This window comes from Embiotoca jacksoni, unplaced genomic scaffold (assembly GCF_022577435.1).
Source record: "Embiotoca jacksoni isolate LCO1_2020_lvr unplaced genomic scaffold, fEmbJac1.0.p SCAF_11, whole genome shotgun sequence".
Taxonomy (NCBI): domain Eukaryota; kingdom Metazoa; phylum Chordata; class Actinopteri; family Embiotocidae; genus Embiotoca; species Embiotoca jacksoni.
Genome location: NW_027185241.1, coordinates 1,107,219 through 1,127,613, shown reverse-complemented (window position 1 = coordinate 1,127,613; position 20,395 = coordinate 1,107,219). Strand labels below are relative to the sequence as shown.

The 20,395-nt window shown below is 41.0% G+C and overlaps 2 protein-coding genes across 2 annotated transcripts; both read left to right on the top strand.

Moving 5' to 3' along the window:
* Nucleotides 1-3,892: 3,892 nt before the first annotated feature.
* LOC138216001 (transmembrane protease serine 6) lies at nt 3,893-13,820 on the top strand. The gene is made up of 9 exons (XM_069178553.1): nt 3,893-4,325; nt 8,143-8,235; nt 8,955-9,089; nt 9,382-9,547; nt 10,432-10,610; nt 12,082-12,177; nt 12,678-12,820; nt 12,957-13,112; nt 13,752-13,820. Exons 1-9 carry the CDS (start codon nt 3,893-3,895, stop codon nt 13,818-13,820), a joined length of 1,470 nt encoding a protein of 489 aa, XP_069034654.1.
* Nucleotides 13,821-14,336: 516 nt separating this feature from the next.
* Nucleotides 14,337-18,436, top strand: ethe1 (ETHE1 persulfide dioxygenase). The gene is made up of 7 exons (XM_069141412.1): nt 14,337-14,852; nt 15,682-15,826; nt 16,173-16,321; nt 16,527-16,656; nt 16,799-16,888; nt 17,327-17,443; nt 17,595-18,436. The coding sequence occupies exons 1-7, from the start codon at nt 14,643-14,645 to the stop codon at nt 17,639-17,641; spliced, it is 888 nt and encodes a 295-aa protein (XP_068997513.1). The 5' UTR covers nt 14,337-14,642; the 3' UTR covers nt 17,642-18,436.
* The last annotated feature ends 1,959 nt before the right edge of the window (nt 18,437-20,395 follow it).

Genomic DNA, 20,395 nt, shown 5'->3' with positions numbered 1-20,395 from the left:
ACAGTGACGTTCGGCTCCCCTTGAAACGTGAATGTCACTCAAAACATCTCGTTGTTACATTTCCGTCTGCGGGGCAGGCTATCTAATGTTAACGACGCAACGTAACTCGGAATTATAAATACGAATTATTAGTTCAAATGATTGCTCCCCCTCATACGGTGCTGCGCTTTCTTTATATGCGCCGGGAACCGTGTCTGAAGTGTTTTGACAGCACCTTAAAGCTCCTTCTCGGAGTTGGTCGGGAAAGATTCAAGCTCCCAGTTGCCAGAAAGTTTGACAGGAACAGAGAGAGAGATAAAAGTTTAGTTGGCTGTCTGTGTGACTCTCAACTTCCTGACAAGCAACTCTGCTGTCCTGTCAGCAGACGCCACAGATGTGTCCCTCTCTTCACAGGATGAAACAAATGATGATATTTAGTTGCAAATGCTGCTGCATGAAGTCGAGCGAGAGGTCCCGCTTTCCTACGCCGACCGATGCCACAGGGAGGGGAAGCTGGCAGAGCTGCGCGTCTCTTGACAAGCTCAGATTGGTTTGTGTTGCCAGTCAGTTTGATTGGAGTAAACAAGGAGACGCAGGAATACGGGAGCAAATGAGGCCCGCTCGCTTTATTTATTCATTCAGTCAGTCAGAGGCGCGAGCAGGTGGCGAGGACGCAGCTCCACACTCGTGTTATGAACAACAGGACAGCGATACTTAAGCACAGGAATGTGTGGAGTTGTACGTGATTTATTGAGGAGGTACTGAAGCCCCCCCCCCCCAAAAAAAAAATGACAGAGTAAATAAAATTTAAAAAAATAAACGGCAGCTAAGGAACTCGTGGGATCACGTGTGACCACATACACATGCGGTTGTGCTCATGGGAAACATAGCTTTGGAACATGTTCATGGTGTAATGTGAGAAGCCCGTGAAGATTCCCATCTGAAAAGTTTTCCCCGCGTTATCACATGTTGCAACATCTGGCACACGTGTGTCATACATGCGATAGATCACGCGTGTCCCGTGCGGAAAACATGGGAAACTTCTTTTTTTTTCTGTAAGGGTAGGAAAACTCATTAACTGTAATAAAATAGGAAACTGTGACAATTTACACAACCAAATAGCACAATAACGAGGCTTTTCAGGAGATAACGTGTTTGTACAGATGTTTCCAGTTTGTGAATTTGTTGTTTTATGTCCACGTTTTGGTTTTTTTTACGCCGGCAACGTGATGATTGATTCAAAATCAGTTTTGTTCATGTTCTCCGTAGGATGAATCCTGCCGACTTCAGCAATCATGTAACTTTTCATCCAGCGCCACCACGAGGTTGATATCATCTTTGTTGTTTTTAGTGAAATATCTCATTAAGCGTTACGCGAGTTGCCATGACATCAGGTATAGAAACTCATCTTCAACTCATGGTAACTTACAGCCCTTCAGCCATCTCCTGACTTCTTATTGAGCGTCATCAGGTCAAAGTTGGCATTTGTCCAAATACTTGCTAAACTCTCAGTGTTGCCATCAACCTCATGTGTTCCTGTGTTTAGCACTAATTAGCCAACGTTATGCATGTTAACTTGGCTATCAGAATAAGCTAAGATGATTAACATTATAAACGTTATAAATCGTCAGCATGTCAGCGTTGTTGTTACAGTGAACGTGTCAGCATGCTGGCATTAGCATCAGCAGATCTATTAGCACAGCTTTGGGCGCTTTTTAAAAAAAAATTTTTATCAGTTTTGTTAAGAAAAATGTGTTTTCTGTTTTTGTGGTTTTAAATTTCACTGCTGTTCAAATTATGTATGATATAAAAACACTTCCGTCTGCTATTTAAAATGTTATAGGCTACTGCTGTTTTATGGAATATCATTGTTGTTGTTTTTTTGTGGTTTACGTATTTACCTATTTTCTGAAATATTTTCAGTTCTTTTTGTCTATTTTTCAAAATGTAGTCTATGTCTATATAGGTTTTTTTTTAATTTTAATTTTATTTTTTTATGAATGCGCGAATTTTGCTGCTTTTTATCAAATGTATTTTGCCCTCAGCCCTCAGGTTTCGCACACTGTCTGATCTCTTCGGTGAACCCAGCAGTGTAACCTAGAAGATGCCGAGTAACATTAGCACTGGTTCCTCCTCGCTGGCAGCACCTCATACTGTCTGATGCCGTCATGTGATCGGATGAACAAAATACCCCCTGAGAGGATGGAGTATAAACACACACACGCACACACACACGCACACACACACGCACACGCACACACACACACGACTCTTCAGATTCGTAATGGAAATGTGATTGTTGGACACATATCTTTCAACTATGCGAAATTCAACTGTGTGTGAGTGTCCGTGCAGGCCTGGCGTTCTTCAGTGCTTGCGAGTGGGAGTGACTCACTGGTGTGGTGTACATTACCCTCTGTTGTTAAACTATGACCCAAGCTCACAATTATCCCCATGCATATTTCATTGACTCCCAAAGACAACGAGGGCACGTATCCGTTACTGACCCGACTGCTGCAGCCTCACCAGCTCTGACAAGAGGAGCCAGATTAAGTCGGAGGAGGAGGGAGGAAGAAGAAGAAAGAGGAGCCTTGGAGGACAAGGAGGAAGGTGCTGAAGAGTGTTACGCAGTGAGAGGATTAAGGAGTAACTGAGGAGACGTTGAAGGAGGAGAGCTGTTGGATCATGAAGAGCTGAGGTGACGTGTTGAGGATGAGGGATTCACAGTGAGGGAGCAAGTATCTTTGGATTAAAGATGCACCGGAGCAAGCGAGCGCCTTTGGAGTCTCGTCACCGACAGTGAATCAGGGATGCATTTCTTTTCCCCGCTGTGCTACAAGCTGGTTTAATAAGTGGAGGAGACACAGGCAAGGTGAATAATCCCGCGCATACAAATGAAGCTGGCACATGCAAATCTCCACGGGTGACAATCAGGTGAGAGCTGTTGAAAATACGTTTGGAAGAGAAGCCTGGAAAAAATACAGGAGTTTTGAGATGAGAGGCAGATGTGAAAGATGTGATGAACAGACAATGTGTCCAGAAACAGATGCAGACTTATTAGTATCTGAAAGAAGTTACAGCAACTTTTACTTATATTTTTTTATGTCATTTGTAATTCTTACATTAGTATCTGTAGCCTCGTTCAACATTTTCTTTAAAATAACTTTTATCTATATTTTTCCTCATATCGAGTTTATGTTTAGATGGTATTCGAGTTATTGCTTTATTTTTAAGTCACTCAACCTATAAAACCTTTAAATTCTCGTGAATTCCTTGAGGGTAACCCTCATTTACAATGATGGCGAGATTACATTAAATTAAATGAGCAAATCAATAAAATATATAAATGCCTAACAGAACTTGACAATAAAATAAAGTAGGCAAATTTAAAACAATTAAATACAGACAAGACTTCAATAAGTTAAATAAAACAATAGCAGTGGGCACATTAAAATGCTAATACGCACGCAAGGCAACAATAAAACCAGTTAAAACAGTTACAAGATTCGGCAGGGAGGCTTGTATCATGGATTTGAATCTGTCATAAAAAAGAAGTAGTTTAGTTCAGTATCTTAATTTAACCAGGTTTCATCACCAAAATACAATCTGTAATTTGCTTAAAAAGAAGCCAGTTTAATGTATATAATGAACACCATCACTCTCAAAGTTACTTATGGATGCATTATTCCCAGCTCATGTTTTCTCTTTGTTTCTATTTCTTTTGCAGGCCTTAGCAGAGTTTCCGTTTTCTTGTCCCTCCTGTCAGCACAGTCGTTTCTAAAAAAAAAAACCAGCTGATCTCACCCAAACAAACACATGTGTACAGAGAGTCACACTCCAGCAGCTACACAATATCAGTCATCACAGCAGACACGCTCTACACTTCATGACTTCAATCAGCCACTTCACGAGTATGGATTTACAGGCCCCGACGGGCAGCACCGGCTCTTTTCATGCACAGCAGCCTGTTGATGCGTCGGACCTTTCGTCCCTTGAGCACTGGTCATCGACATCTTTTCAAAGTCCAACCAGACATGAAGTATTGACCATATCGTCTCTGGTCCCGTCTGCAGCCCTCGCCCTCATGCCCCACTCTAAACCTCCAACGAATGGAAAATTATACCCAGAACTTCCATCTCTTTCTGACGTAACATCAGAGCCTCAACTTCCAGAAACTTCTTGCTCTGCATCCTCAGAGGCCCCAGATCAAAACACGCCGACTTCATCACTTCCTTGTACTGACAATCCTGCAGAAATTCAGCGGAGGAAGCCGTCAGATGGAAGCCCGCTGGAGGAGGGATCCGTTGGTCTCATGCTACCCAAAGAACTCTGTGATGAAGAGCCAGGTATCGTAATAATTAAAGGTGTTGCTTCAAGTTTTGATAAGGTCCGAAAAAGTCCAGATTTGAACCAACACCAGGCCCAAAGCACTGCAGCATTTAATGATTCATGAATGTTATGAGTGACGCTTCTACATTAACAAGAGACAATACATCCTAATGTGATCGTTAAAAATTGTAAACCATGGTCTTTATCTACAGCTGTAACATCCTCAAATCTTCTGGGAAGACTTTTCAGAAGATGAATGATCCTGACTGCCACAAGAGCATAAGTGAAGTATTTAGCCAAGAGCGTGTGGACGCACCTTCCAGCACACTTTTGCACATTTTTGATTGTGTCCCTTCAAATTAAGAGAAATCTAATTGAAATATTTAGAGATTTGGGGGATATGCTCTTATTTTGAGTTCTTCCACCCTAACGTCAGAACAGTGTTTCTTTATAGACTTGATTTTTCATGCTAAAGCAAAACTGCTGTTAAAATGTTGTAAAGAAACACATCCATGGTGATATTTTATACTGTTTAAAATACAACCTTATGTTGTTGAATTAAAGGAACAGTATAACATTTTAGGAAATGTGTTTATTTGATTTCTTGCTGAAGGTTAGACAAGAAGATTTAACCAGCAGAGTGGAATAGTTATTCTGGCTGTTGTTATATCTCGTTTTTTAACCAAAGCAAAAAAACAAATTGGTGTAAAAATTACAAAACAAAAGCACATGTCGTTATGTAAATAAGGTGTGTCCACAAACACTGCGAACAATAATTTAGGTTAACACAAAAGTGTTGCTTTCAAAAAAAGGACAAAATGAATTCTTATGATGCCAATTACATTTCAATTCATCACAAGGCCAGCAGGGCAGATGTGCACTTGTTATCCCGACGCATTATTTCATAGGCTGATGTTTGATTGAACCTCACCCTTCGATGAAGACAATGAATTAGGAATTTAAGAGAAATTGGAAACTGGGAACAGAAGATTTAAAGCCGTAATGGGATTTATTCCCTGATACGTTCCATTTAAACCTTTAATTGAAAGCAAAAGTTGATGTTATGACTGAGTTTTAATATTGGACATGTAGATTATCATATCACGTGTATATCATGCGCATTGTTTAAGAAGCAGCCACATTAGTGATCGGCACTCATCAGCTCTGCACTGTGCATTAATCCTCAGGTTAATCAAACACAAGCGTGGCCTAAATTTTGAAGTCACATTTGATCTGAAATCTTAAAGTAAATTTTGTGAGGAGACTATTTTATTGTCGTATTGAGGACTAAACATGTATTGTTGGTATGCACAGACAGGCCGGCACATCCTTTTCCCCTGCTCTTCTGGTCACATCCAGGGCCTCTGTCCTCTATTGTCACTTTAATAGACAGCACAGATTTGGCCCATTTCACCACCTACTATATAATACAGTGGTTATCTGCCTCGCCGGTTCTTCAAAGTGCTCCATCTGTCCCACATACACACTTCACATTGTGGCTGCGTTTTCCCTCCCGGATAAATAATTGCTGCTGTCCCCTGCAGGATTGCTCCCACCGTGCGCCGTTCTCTCACTTGCAGACGTGATTTCTTCACGCAAGCTAATTTTAGGCGTCATCCTTAGAAAGCACAAAATACCAGAGTCATCGAGATTTTCCCTGACTCCCCTTTCTGTCGGGGACAGAGCGGTTTCTTATCATTTCATTTTCTCACAGTTTCTTCAAAACACAGATTGCTGAGGCAGCTTCTTTTTTTTTCTTTTTTTTTTAACAGCCGCAGTAAAAACAACATAATGTGGGATAGTGCTGGGGTGCAATCTTTTTTTTTTTTTTTTATTGCTGTTCAACCGCAGAGTGGCCTTTGATACTGTTTGGCGTGATATATTTTAAAGGGCTCACTTTGTGACGACTGCAATCTCTCGCATCATCCAGGATTATTGCATCAAACAAATAGAAATTACTCAGTGGTAAAAAAATGCTTCATCATTCCTCGGAGGTCTATTCTCTGACTGATGGTAATGATCAACATGCTCAGGTGTCTCATTTGTCATTTTAATTGTGCTTTTTACCACCACTATATCAGCCAGTTTGATCTCTGAAATGATAACTCGTGATCTAGGTTGAGCTTTTGGAAAATTGGTTCTTGCGATTTGACTTTTAGAATTATAATTGACCCACTGCCCTCAAACTAAAAAACGTCTCCCTAATCCGATCTGTTTATTTGTTCTCCATTTGGAAAGAGTTATCCTCCATTTTCATTCAAGGAACAGTGTTTGTCACACTTTTGTTGTCCTGTTAAAACAGTCTGCGGTCATAGTTTACACCACTACGTTCCACAAGGAAAAGATTCTTTTGGAGAAGAAGCATACATTGCCTTCCAGACTTCACGATTCAGTTGCCTCAACATTTACCAAAACTCATCTGCCACAGGTGGCTGTCAGTCAAGCATAAAATTGATTTCAAAATGTTTCTACCTGCAGGTCATCGCCTGCTGCTCATGCTTTACCTCATGTTATGAATGTGTTCTGTCCTCAGTTCACTCAGATCGTCTGAGCGGAGCCTGTGATGATTGAGCTCGTAACATTGTTGGCTCAAAGAGCCTCAGGCAGCTTGCCTATAAATGCCACACTGACCAGCTCAGTCATTTGTTCTAAGAAATGATTAACACGTTTACCGTCAAACTTTCTCTTCTTCTTCTGTGTCGTTTCTGAGGTGTGCTTTGTGTGTGCTCTAAAAACACTTTGTGTTTACTTTCAATCACTTTGTAGGGACCCTTTCACTGTACCGCCATGTAGGGCCAATGTTGAAGCTGTAAATCTTTCTGTTTGTATGTTCAAATCTGTATACAGTATAACATTAAGTTACTGTGAGTGGAGATTTACGCATCCCCGAACAAAGTAGCGCCACAAAAACATTTTCGTCTGCAGAAAAAATATGTAGTTTGCAAATTTAATTTGCAAATCTTGTTGATTAATTATACCCCCCCCCCCCCTCCCAGAAAATCACTTTGAATTTATGGAATCTTATGCTAATGGTTGGTTAAATGATCAAATAACAACTGGTATTGTGTGAAAGCATAATTAGATTTGGCATCTAACCTCCATAAATTGTAATAGGTTGTGTCTGAAACATGTATTTGTCCATGTATAAAGCTGTAAATAAAACAAAGTTAGGTTGTAATACCCACATTTACAAAATATTGGCAGTCATGCACAGATTATTGAACGGGCCTAACGCGCACAGGACAAGGGCCCAAGGAGTCCAGGGGCCCCTGGTCTTATCGCAGAAAGACAAAATGGCAACAAAAAAGTTGCAAATTGATCAAAATTAGACACAATATGGCCACAAAGAGACAGGAAATGACCAAAAGAATTCCCATGAAGAGATTGAAATTGACCACAAAGAGAAAAAAACATGCACAATGATTAAAATGGGACACAGATATGCAAAATCATGGAAAACATCTGCAATATGCTCCATTGTAGACCCCAAACAACCATGAATCATGTTTGCGTGGCTGTTGGTCTGTGTGTCTCGTCCATGTTGACGGCCAAGTTTAACACAACATTTCCCCCCAAAACTGTAATATGAGTTCGTTTTTTTACAACTACAAGGTTATTGATTGCATCCTAACAACCAGACAATGCACTGCTGCGGTCACTATAGTAGTATCAACAGTGGAAAATAGTTTTAATCAGTTCCAGAGGACTGCATGCACAAACTGGATTTATGAGGAGCTGGTGCATCAAAATAAAGATAGATGATGAAGTCAGTTTGTCTCGAAGCTCACGGCCTTCTGCATAGTTTAAAGATTCATTTGTTTGCTTGTTTTGTAGATGCAACGTCTCAAGCCTGCACATCTCGAGAGCTGTTGGTATTTGTGGGAGTCCCAATCGTCATTAAACTGGTCATCACTTCTGCTCTCTTAGGTAACCTGCTGTATCTGCTGCTGAAAGCTGTCAGGCTTCTCTAATAAGTGCATCTTATAAACACTGTTCTGTTACATCTGCAGAACATTATGGAGGTAAAAACGAGTGTAGACCTCATCTCATGTCATCACATGAGTCCTATCACAAAATATTTACATGTTCTTTCATTACAATGCGCCACTTGCTCCCATGTATGAGAAGCTCATTTTTGAATTTAAAGTCTCCGACATGAAGAGTGTGTTTTCATCAAAGATCGAACCTTCTATTTGACTGCACCACTTCAGTGGAATAATTTAAATAAAACCCCAGTCCAAATATCTAACATTATTGCTTTCAGTATTTCTTAGGTTTAGGGGGGGGGGGGGATTTCTGTAATGAGGAGGAAATTCAAATGGCATGAGGAGAAAATCTATCTCAATTAAATTTGCACAGTCAATATGCCAGTAATTATACCAACTATGAAGGTCTTACTCTAGAATTGTTTTTCTAATTTAATTATCTTTTTTTGTAAAAGTTAAGCAAAAAGGACAAAGAGAGAATATTTTACCCATTTTGTAGGATTTAAATTATTTACTGATGTTCAAGTTTAATCAGTTGCTTTAATTATGAGCTCAGAAAATACAAAAGGAGTTTCTGGCTTTGATAATGTTGTGATTCTTCAACACACTCTAACTTGCTGTGTTATCTCCCTGTTTTGTTTTTTTGTCTCCTCACATCAGTCAAGTTCCTGGTTTTCCCCTCTGACTCCGGTGAATCACCTCCTCTCTGTGGTGGGAGGGAAAGCTGCAGCGTCCCGATTCAGCAGCCTTTTCTGTCCAAGAATCCAGTGAACCACACAGGGAACATCACTGCTGGTCAAAAAATTAAAACTCTCAGTGATTAATGAGGGGGTATGCACAGATCGGGAGATTGTGATATTAATTGGGTCCAATTCTGTGCTTATCTGTCTGGGAGAGAAGATGATAATTACATATCTATCAAATGTCGTGGCAGTTATGGCTCTAAGTTCAATAGCTTTATAATTGAAGAGGTCTTAATGGAATATTACCATCCATCATTCATCGCTGTTAATATATTTTTTACTGAAATCACTTTGTATGAAGATATTTTCTGTCTTATGTCTCTCATTCTTCATCTCATATCCAGACTGTCCAGCTCTGGTGAGCGACGGCCGGCGTATCGTCGGAGGGACCTTGGCGGCGAAGGACCAGTGGGGCTGGCAAGTCAGTATGCACTGGAGGGGGAAACACGTCTGTGGTGGTGCCATCATCTCCTCTCACTGGGTCCTCACAGCAGCGCACTGCTTTGTTGAGTAAGAGGTGGACATTGGGGATGAAAGTCAAGGGGTTACGAAAAAAAAAAAAAAGTAGTACAGTCAGCCATCAGTTTGTCCATAGTTTGGAAGAGCTGCAACCAAAACTGCCTGTCAAGACGTGTTTAGTTTTATTTGGGTTCAAGTAAACAGCACGTGAGAAAGAAAAAAAAAAGCTGAAGCAACAGCAATTTGTATATTTTGCATAAAACTTGAACATCAAAGACGGAGCTCTGTCTACAAGGGGCTCTCTGTGGCCCGTAGATTTTGATTTTGAGTTATCAGTGTAGACATTTAAAGCCCCAAAAGCAGCTATTCAAATTGTCTGAAGTGAAAATAATTTGTTGTTGACCAGAAATGTGAGCAGTTTTGGTGACTAAGCGGTAAACTATAACTGTTCATTTATTTTTAATTGTATACTAGATGTTGTAATAATAATATTAAGTTACACATTTAGTGATTTAGTAGTACAGTTTCCTCCCTGCAAAATACTCACAACACTGTTAAACACCCTGTTCAAAGAGAAACAATGCAGGTGTAAACTTTAGGTAGTAAAATAATAGTTTTAAAGGTGCTCAACATAAATTAAAGGAGAAATTAAGATTACATCCAGTTTTTTGGGCTCAGCATCAGGACAAGAAAGATGCGTCGATGTTTGACACAGTAAATTAAAGTGTGGTTTCAAGTAGTAACATATATTAGGCTATACAAGAGTTAATTTTAGTTTATTTTAGTGTCATACTGCAATTCTCATCAATAAACATATCAAGACCAGATATCATCAGAGCAGAAAAAAACATTAACAGTCAGATAAAGTGAATTTTTAGACTGAAGTCAAACCACCGTACATCCCCCCCCCCCTCCCCACCCACCCACCTCTGCAGGAACAACATGCTCACAGTGGCCGACTGGCTGGTGGTGGTGGGCTCGGTCAGCATCGCACACACCTCTGAGGGGAAACGTTACAGAGCGCTGCAGATCCTCCACCACCCGCACTTCAACAGCCACAACAACGACTACGACGTGGGGCTGCTGCGCACCGTCACTGACATGGAGCTGACAGGTGAGAAATAAACGGCTCCATCTGTTGTCAGTGCTCACCAAAACACAGCATGAGCCTTCAGGGATATTCAGGGATAGATTCCAAAACAGAGGCCAGAATTAAATTAAACAATAAGTTCTTGGAGTTCTGTTTTCAAGACACAAATCTTGTCAGACTTTTTTTCTTTCTTTTTTTTTTTTTACATTTTCTTTCTAAAAGCTTGATAAAATATTCAAACGTAACTACACTTACAACTAAAATTTAAAAAAAAAAAAAGCCACAACTAAAGGAAATCATAATCCAAAAGTCCATCACAGTTCACTTAATTTTTTGTGGGCCTGAAAGGTTCAATGGTATAACGATCAAAGTGTTTTGGAAGAATAAAGAAGGTTTAATGCTGCATCAAACATGGGGACTAGTCAGATACCTGCTGGAAAGACTGTTGCTTAAAGTTTTCACCATTTGCTATTTTGTTATCAACTTTTTTTTATTGTGTAACGTGGAACAAACCACAGAGTGCATAAACAAACAAATGCACAAAAATGAACAAACTCAACCAACCTAAATATATGTTACTATGTACAACCTCATCTGACATACTCGATATTAAAGTGCCTCAATGTCCGAAGCTGCTGCCCTTTGAATGACACCTCCTCTTTAGCTCTCTCCTTTCATCAAAGGCCTGAGTTTTTTTTTATGGTGTGACAATGATAAAAAACAAATTGCAGACCCGGCACTCTCCGCCTCCTCGTTCTTTCCTGGAATGATTGTGTACAATCTCTATTGGACATGATGTCGGTGACAAGAATGCAAAATGCCAAACGATCAAACATCAGTGCCGGCACTTCCTTTACTGACAAAGTAAAAGATCTTCTGTGGACACGCACTTGATCATAAACCCTTTTCGATAGTGTTTTTCTGAAATAAAACCAAAGTTCACGGTCAGGAGAGGATATGAGCTTCATCATGCGGAGCTTCCTGCGAGTGCAATACATCCTCTGCAGTAATTTCAAGTTCATCAGTTTGTGGTTGGGATTTTTTGAAAGTACCTCTGCTATCATGATTTTTTTTATTCTGCTATATTTGCCTTAAACTTTAAATATTAAAAATTTTTCCGCACTAAAAGTCAGTAAAAAAAAAGTAAAGATTAGAGCAGGCTTATTTCCTTGTGGGCTTGAGGAGGAGATTCAGGGTGATGTGTTTACATGCCTTTTTGCTATCACTGTAATATATTGCAAAAATACATTTTTAAATTTACCAGAAAATGATACGCGATAGGTTATTTTGACATACTAAAGTTGATAAACCCACCGTTAGAAAAGCACCTCACAACCTGTTTTTACATAAAGGCAGAGAAATGACATATTTTTCAAGAGGAATTTGGCTGACATAAAACCTGACAACATCATAAATATACGGTGTGGTAACCTTTATTGCTCCCTTTATAGATGCAAGATGATATTTCAATCTGATTGCTGTGTGCTCTCTGCAGGTGGAGTGCGACCGGTCTGTTTACCCACTCTGAACGAGTCCTTTCCTCCGGGAGCGGCCTGTTGGATCACAGGCTGGGGATTTCTTCATGAAGGAGGTGCAAGACACTGACGCAAATGATTGTGCCATTTGTACCAGACTGCACTTTATTTGTCTCAGCACAAGAAAGTTCTCAACTAATCCTGTATATCCTTTGGTCTCCATGGGCAGCTCAAACCCTTTGGAGACCAAAAAAGTAATTTGACAACACCATGACAATAACAGCAAGTTATTTCCTGTTGACCTTGAAGTTATTGCCGCCGCGTTTCTTTCAAAGACTGTGAAAAACAACTTTCTAAAATGGAAAGATCAGGACAATCAGTGAAGGAAATAAAAAGACACTGATTAAATCTTAACCGCATATATGAAAAGTTTTAGTATGAAAACTTGAGATGGAACATAATTTGAAAATCTAAGTGATAACAGAAAGTAAAAGAAGACTTTATTCTTGTAATTTGTTCTTTTGGGGCCAACTCAACCCTCTGAAGCAGCTGCTATGAGGCTCATCATATGCAGTTTGGAGCAAATTATAAGGCGTTTTAAATGTTTTTTTGACAGGCTTTGTGACAGATGCGCTAAGGCAGGCTCAGGTGAAGGTAATACCTCAATCCAATTGCTCCAGCTTGAGCGTCTACGGCAGCTTCATAACCCCTCGGATGATTTGTGCCGGCAATATGGACGGAGGGGTGGACTCCTGCCAGGTATACAACACCCGTCCGGTGACCTTAAAATCTTCATAAAGCTGTCTAAGAATGTTTGTTAACTTCACAATCGATCACCAGGTCAAACGTGCGTTAAATGCTCACACAATTTGTTCTATAAATGATTTGTTTGAAGGGGGACAGCGGCGGACCCCTGGTGTGTGAGACACCTAACGGGGACTGGAGGCTGGCGGGGGTGGTGAGCTGGGGACAGGGATGTGCGCGGCCCAATAAACCAGGCGTCTACACCAGAGTGACTCAGCTGCTCCACTGGGTTGAAAGACATACAGAGGTACAGAGAGAACCACTCAGTATTATTCATATAAAGCCTTACTGTACCTGTTTACCTTGATCACTGGCAGTCCAACTTATTTTGTAGTGTTTATAGTTTAGTTATTGCAGCTGTGTCAAATAAATTGGACTAGTTTATGGTTTATACTACACTTCTTTCTTTTTTTTTTATGAACCTTGCACTCAGGAAGTAGAACAGTTTGACTATGCATTGTGTACTCCTGTAAAACAGGTTATAGAGATAAACCTCTCTGCTTCACCTCATGGCTCTTGGGTTTGCTGTATAAACAAAATACAGTAGTTAAAAAAAAAAAAATCACCTAGGTCAAAGGTTAAACCCCCTCCACACACAAAGTTCACACATTTTGATAAACTTCCGTGTTATACTCAAGTAATGAACAAAGAAAACAATGCCTTAGGTAAAAAGTGATCGGGATACAAATCAAAACAATGTAGTAAATACACTTATACACCCTGAAAATCAAGCTGAAAATGAAAGGAAAGGAATAGTCTACAATAGTTTATTGGTAGAATACATTCTGATCATATAATGCATGTGATATGTTTCCTTCATGGAAATATATAAAACTATATATTTTTGTTGATGTTGAGGTTTTTCTGTTTTCCATTTTGGCTGCAGGGCAAGTCCGAGGAATTGGAGGAGACCACGACAGCAGCGACTGAAACTTCATCAAAACCTGACACTTAATTGGGATAAATAAAGATGGACCTGCATCTGTTTGTCTGTGAGTTTGTTAATAGAGCAAAATCACTATTAGGCTAAGATATAAAATGCTATTCATTTTATGTTGATTTATCAATATTGACAACAAACTCCAGTAGAGGAAAAAACAATGATAAGCTTTTATATTAGATAGCATAAGAAGGCAGAGGCCATACATGTAGGAAACCACTTATTTAATCTTTAACAAAGTTTTATTTTTCAAAGTTTATGTCAATTCTTAACTAAAATAAATGCACAGTATTTCCGTGAATGTGGTAGATAGGAGAAATAGAAACACTAAAGTAACGTACAAGTACCTTAAAATCTACTCAAGCACAATACTTTAGTATTATTTTCCCAACACTGCTCTGATTAAAGAGTAAAATATCAATCGTCGCGCGGACCGCTGCAATACTGTTATTATTGTGGATGGAGCGCGCGCGCGCGCGCGTGCCTCGTGAGCGCGCGCGCAGCCGTGCATCGCTCAGTCGTGACGCGCTTTGGCGTCTACAGCTGTGGAGGAAGTTAACCGTGAGCTACCGCACCGACCCGCACTTTGTTGCTTCATAACAAACTCTGGCCACGTCTCTGGGCAGAGCCTCTTTCGAAGTTAAGCGGCACCAGCGTAGTTCACGTGAAGTGACAGCTGAGCCTCCGATCGGACATTGAACTCTGGGTTGTTGTTTTGTTTTCCCCCCCTTGAGAGTAATTTGACGGTCCCTGCGAAAAGCCGCAGAGAGAGAGAGAGAGAGAGAGAGACCCGACATCTGTTTGAACCGCTGCTGGGTGTAAAGACATTTCTACACCATGTGCTCGGTGATAAGCGGGGTGAAACCTGTTCGGCGGGTTCTGGCGTGGACGCTGCGCCTCACGCCAAACGCGCAGGGCTCGAGTTTGGCTGCAGCCCGGAACAGGCGCCTCCCTCCCGGCCTGCGTAGTGCAGTTGAGCCGCCAGGAGTCACCGGCAGATCGTCCTCCTCCGGCGCAACGATGGCCGAAGGACTGCTCTTCCGACAGGTAGGGTTGTTGTGTGTTTTTTTTTTTTTAATGTTTATCATTTTGCAGCTGTTTAAAGAGTATTTTGTCGCGACAAAGAAACAGTATTTGCAAATATTTCTACTTCGTGCTTTGAAGTATTGGGGGATCAGAGCTTAGCTTTCACCGGGGACACCCTGCAGGATTACTTCCTGTTACCTGCCAGGAGCAGTTCGCTTTTAATCATATTAGTAAGTTACATTTAGTGTCAGTTTGCTTAAAGTTAGCCGGGCTTAGTTATCGGAATCATGATTGTGGGTTCCGGAAGGTTTCCAGCTGAACAGATCTGCGACTGTAATGTTCCGGCTGATTTAATGGCAACGCGCTTCGTCCGGTCCGGTCCGGTCCGTCACGCCGTTGGACCAGAAGATAAGACCCCCCCCCCCTCTTCAGCTTTACGGTTCACGCTGACCTTGACAACAGCAGTAGTTTTCATCACAATCTCAAGTCCAAGTTCACTTGCTGGCTTTTTTTTTTTTTTTTTTTTTTTTCCCTGCAGCTTTCAGCGTGTCTTATTTCCACGGAAAGTTTAAACATCTGTATTCGCGTGGCTGCTGTTAAACTTTAAAAAAAAAAAAACTTAAAAAGCAGACATTTTGCTGATAACAAGTAGCTCCACATCATAATATGTTCTCTCTTTGTTTTTTTTCTGTCTTTGCTAATACACACACACACACACACACACACACACACACACACACACACACAATCACACGATCTACAGATGATGACAACATGCTTTGCCATGTATTGATAAATATCAGAGTCACTCCTGTGTGCTCACCTGTTTTTCCTGTTCTTTTTTTTTTAGCTGTTTGAGTTACAGAGCAGCACCTACACCTACCTGCTGGCAGACACGGAGACCAAGGAGGCGGTCGTCATCGACCCAGTGCTGGAGACCATTGACAGGGACCTGAAGCTCATGGAGGAGCTGGGCCTCAATCTAACTTTAGCAGGTATCAGTCTTTTTCTGGGTGATTGAATGCATGAATTCAGACAACTTTTGAAAATCTGTGTCTCGTCTTCTTCACCGTGTGAATATATTTACGTATCATTTACATTACCCTATTATAGTTTTATTCTCATCCTATTAAAGCTCCTTGAGCTGCATTTCTTATACGAAAGGCGCTATACAAATGAAATTTCTTATTATTGTGAGTATTATCATTCAAAATAAATTTAGCCTCTCGTGCCTCGATCAGGCCGGACACGGAGCTTTGTGATCGGCTCGGGACATCTCTAACGGAAGTATATCCCAGCCCTGTATTGAACCGTAGCACTGAACGTTCCCCTTTCTGACAGTGAACACCCACTGCCATGCGGACCACATAACAAGCACTGGGCTGATGAAGAAAAGACTGGTTGGACTGAAGAGTGCCATCTCAAAATGGAGCGGTGCCTCTGCAGATATCTTACTGTCGGAGGGAGACAAGATCTCCTTTGGAAAACATGTAAGGAGAACATATCACTGTCTTACAACTTACTTAAGTTTAGTGGACAGATTAAATGTAGACTTATTGGAGGTTTTTGATCTGTATCGGTACAGTGGATATTGTGTGCATCTGTCGCTCTTAAATCCTTTAGTTACAATTGCTCGATTAAAAAAAAAAAGATTAAACATATCTTGAATCGACGGGTGTCTTTTCTCCCCTGTAGTGTCTGACAGTGAGATGCACCCCAGGACACACTGATGGGTGTGTGACGCTGGTGTTGGGGGATCAGAGCTTAGCTTTCACCGGGGACACCCTGCTTATTCGAGGCTGTGGGAGGACAGACTTCCAGCAGGGTAGATACTCACCTATTTTTTTTGTGTTTTTTTCTGGAGTTTTCATTCATGAATATGTAAAAGTGAAAACTTGTATTTTTGTAATGCCGCTAGATGAACACAAGAGGGCGGTAATGCATCTGTTTGTGTCTCTCTCGTTCAGGTTGTCCTAAAAAGCTCTATGAATCGGTCCATCAGAAGATCTTCACCCTGCCTGACCATTGTCTCCTCTACCCAGCACATGACTACTCAGGTTGGCTGAAAACTCACACACCTGGATGTTTATATGTTTATATCATATCCGGTGTGAGGACTGGTTATGCAGATAGGCCGAGTGTAAGCGCCAGTCTAGTATTGTATCATTTAAAGCAGCAGTTTACCTACTTAGATTGTACAGATATGGGACAAATGTTTCAAGCGCATACAGAGAGAAAAGGGGGACACGATTCTGGTGATAATAATTTATTTGATAGTTGAAACAAGCTAAAAAAAAAAATTTAAAAAATCCAAAATTAGTTTAGAGAATATCAGCGAGCATAAATTTTCATGTCAGTCTTTAAGGTTCTACAATGTGTCACTTGTGTGCAAGCACCATGTGATTTCTCTGCGTGTCTTTTAATTGACCTCGAAGCTATAACATCTAGAAAGACTCTTGATGTCCCACCGGCCTGCGTCTGTTTTTGTGTCTCAGGTCGGACGGTTTCTACGGTCGCTGAGGAGCGCAAGTTTAACCCCCGCTTGACTAAGAGCGTAGAGGAGTTCGTGGACATCATGAACAACCTGAAACTCCCCAAGCCGCAAAAAATAGGTATGAAAAACAAAAGTTATTCTACAGTCCAACCGCCACCTAGATGCCATAAAGATGTCAAGGCTGTTACATCTCGCTGCACAGGTTTACGCTTCGCGTGTAACGTCATATCTGCTTCTGAAAAATGGTTTGTTTCGTTCTTCCTCTGCAGATATTTCAGTGCCTGCCAATCTGGTTTGTGGAATACACGAAGTTTAATTGCCCTGCACAAGAGAGGAGTCCAATCAAATAAAATATATTATTGCAAAGTGATTAACATTTTGATGTCCGTTTTAGCAACATCAACCAGAGCTGCTTACCATGAAGTGCTATACTGACTTTCTATATGTAAATATAAAGCAATTTATTTGAATAACTGTTGTCATTTAGGAGTGCAGCTACTGACGGCATCGTGATAATTCTTAAAATGTGAATGCAATCATGTCTAGTTTAACTTCTAAAAACGGAGTACTAATCATTCTGTAAATGAGGGGGGGGGGGGAAACAACTATTGGTATGTTTTTGTATTTTACTTAAAGATAAATGTGAATATTCTTTGCTCTGTGCAGTTCTGTTATTATGAATTGCAGAATTGGGGGGAAAAAAAAATGATGAGAAGGAAAGCTCAGGCAGGAATGTTCCATTCAAGGTTTGGTTTAGTATTCATGAATGCTTAACTGGGACAATTGAGTTCTTCCACATGGGCTTTTCAGTGATTCCGGACTCTTCCAGCCAAGGCGCGCGCGCGCACACACACACACACACACACACACACACACAATACTACACTACTACACTATTAGCATTCAAAATCAATCAGAGCCAAGTTTCTATTGTACAACATGTCATGGCCACGTCTCAAACTCTCATCTGTTCCTTTAGATGTCTAATTGACAAGTCAAGTCAAAATGTATTTGTGTAGCACAACACAACAAAGGTTGACCAAAAGTACACATAGACAGTCAGTCATGCATTCGAACAGACTTGGATCAATAAAAACACAACAAGACGAAAGGTGTCGCGTTGAAATGTGTGTCACGATCTCAGTGAAGCAAGTATCAAAATGTGCTTCCAGATTTCCAGATGTCCTGGTCGTGCGGCTCTCTGCTCGTGTTTAACAGCTCATCAGCCAGTAAGACAGGTTTGGTTTCTGGGGAGTGCTGGCCTCTGACTCAGCCTCAGAAACTTGCACATGTGGTAGTAAGCTGTGCGACCGTGGTCTGAGCTTTTCTCGGCCGTTATCAAAATGTTTACATAAAACTGTTTTCAAGGGAATTTAACCGTTTACTCATGCCAGGATTTAAAGGAGAATGTCATTGATTGTACAAACAGTAAAGTATAATCAGTTGTATAATACCACTCACCAAGGTGACCACAGTTGTATAATGTCCTTTGCAGCTATGCAGGGAGCCCTTTAAACAGCAAACATTGAACAGAAAGCCGTGGCATCGAACCAACATGCACAAAAGTATCACTTCCCCGAAGTGGGCGTCAGATTTGACCTGTAATGACAAGTCAAAATTCATTCTGTGGAAAAGGTCTTTCAAGAGTAAAAGTCAGGATATCTCTGCTTTCTTTGGCTGTTTTTGGAGTCCCACAACTTTATGGAAGTGCAGTATTAAACCACTGTAGTACCCCTTAAACACTATAATAGGTCCACAGCAAGCTATACCAATGAAGTTGTCTTATCAAATTTGTAATTCACGATATCGAACCTCACGTGGTCAAAAACTTAGAAATCGGTTATTCTCATCTCCAAATATTGTGTATCACAGGACCCCTTTTTTTTTTTTTTTTTTTTAATATAGTTGTGGTAAGGGAGGATTCTCCAGACTTGATTGTTTACTAATAAATAAACAGGATCCACTAAGTCTGATCTAATGAAGCAGCATTGGACATAATGTGACCAATCTGCATTAAATACAGTTTCTTTGTCAGTGTTACAGCCACGGCCATCTGTGACCTCAAGTTACCTCACTGTAGACATAAAGACTTTTTCTGACTTCTACAAGGTGAGTTGTGCAGATTTTAAATTTGAGGAATAAAGAGCTTTGTTGTCAGCATAAATGTTGTCCTGACACAGTGTACGAGGCTGCTGTAAATAATCAGATCCAGTTCCCTTCAGCTGCACCTCCTATTGTTACAGCACCTGCGACATCTTTGATGTTCCAGCAGCGATAAAAGACTTTTAACTTCTCAAAACATCCCAAGTTCACAATTAAAAGAAGACCTGGTTTAAGAATAAAAGAAAAAGTGTAGGTTAGAGATAAGGTTGTCCGTTCGTTGGCGTCGCCCGCTCTCACGCCAGTTAACGCCGCCCTCCCATACGCCACCCAGCAGCTGTCTCTGTCAACGCTCGAGACGAACAACGTTATTGCGCCGCGGCCCTTCTGCCTCACCTAGTGTACTCGCTGACAGACACCTGCATTGTTCTTCATTCAAAGCAGGAGGCGTGTGCGACCCGCCGTCGCCATCGAGCAGAAGATATGCTGCCTTTCCGCGTGAAGCGGTTTTATTTTCCCGATCCCGTTTTGCCGTGCCAGCTGTCCTTTCACCCAGTCTGTGTCGCCCATCTGCCAGCCGCCTTTCTCGCCCTCTTCCCTCTCAGCCGGCACTTACTCTTGTGCCACCGTGAAACCTGCTGCCCATTCTCCCTCACACCGGCCACATGTCACTGGAAAGAATCTATTGCACTATCAGCTCATTCAGGAGGAGCTGTAAAAGGGGCCAGTCCGGGTGATAAAGTCCTCAGAGTCAAGAGAGCGGACTTTGCCTATATGGGACAGACATTAAAGAAAAGTCATTATATAAGGTCCCGAAGTGAATCTGTGGTGTTAATCTGGAGTTCAGATGTCGTTGGTTTTTTTTTTTTCTCCTATAATGTAAATAGTATGTTTATATCAACCTCGCAGTAGATTTTGCTTTTAAAGTGCTGTATCAGTGATATTTTAGAGATTCACATTGCTGTAGTGC

Excerpts from the sequence above, each read along its gene's own strand:
- LOC138216001 (XM_069178553.1), top strand. The coding sequence starts at position 3,893 with ATGGATTTACAGGCCCCGACGGGCAGCACCGGCTCTTTTCATGCACAG. Across the intron at positions 10,611-12,081 it reads CACTGACATGGAGCTGACAG|GTGGAGTGCGACCGGTCTGT; the intron begins GTGAGAAATAAA and ends TGCTCTCTGCAG. Across the intron at positions 12,178-12,677 it reads GGGATTTCTTCATGAAGGAG|GCTTTGTGACAGATGCGCTA; the intron begins GTGCAAGACACT and ends TTTTTTTGACAG.
- ethe1 (XM_069141412.1), top strand. The coding sequence starts at position 14,643 with ATGTGCTCGGTGATAAGCGGGGTGAAACCTGTTCGGCGGGTTCTGGCG. Across the intron at positions 15,827-16,172 it reads CCTCAATCTAACTTTAGCAG|TGAACACCCACTGCCATGCG; the intron begins GTATCAGTCTTT and ends CCTTTCTGACAG. Across the intron at positions 16,322-16,526 it reads AGATCTCCTTTGGAAAACAT|TGTCTGACAGTGAGATGCAC; the intron begins GTAAGGAGAACA and ends TCTCCCCTGTAG.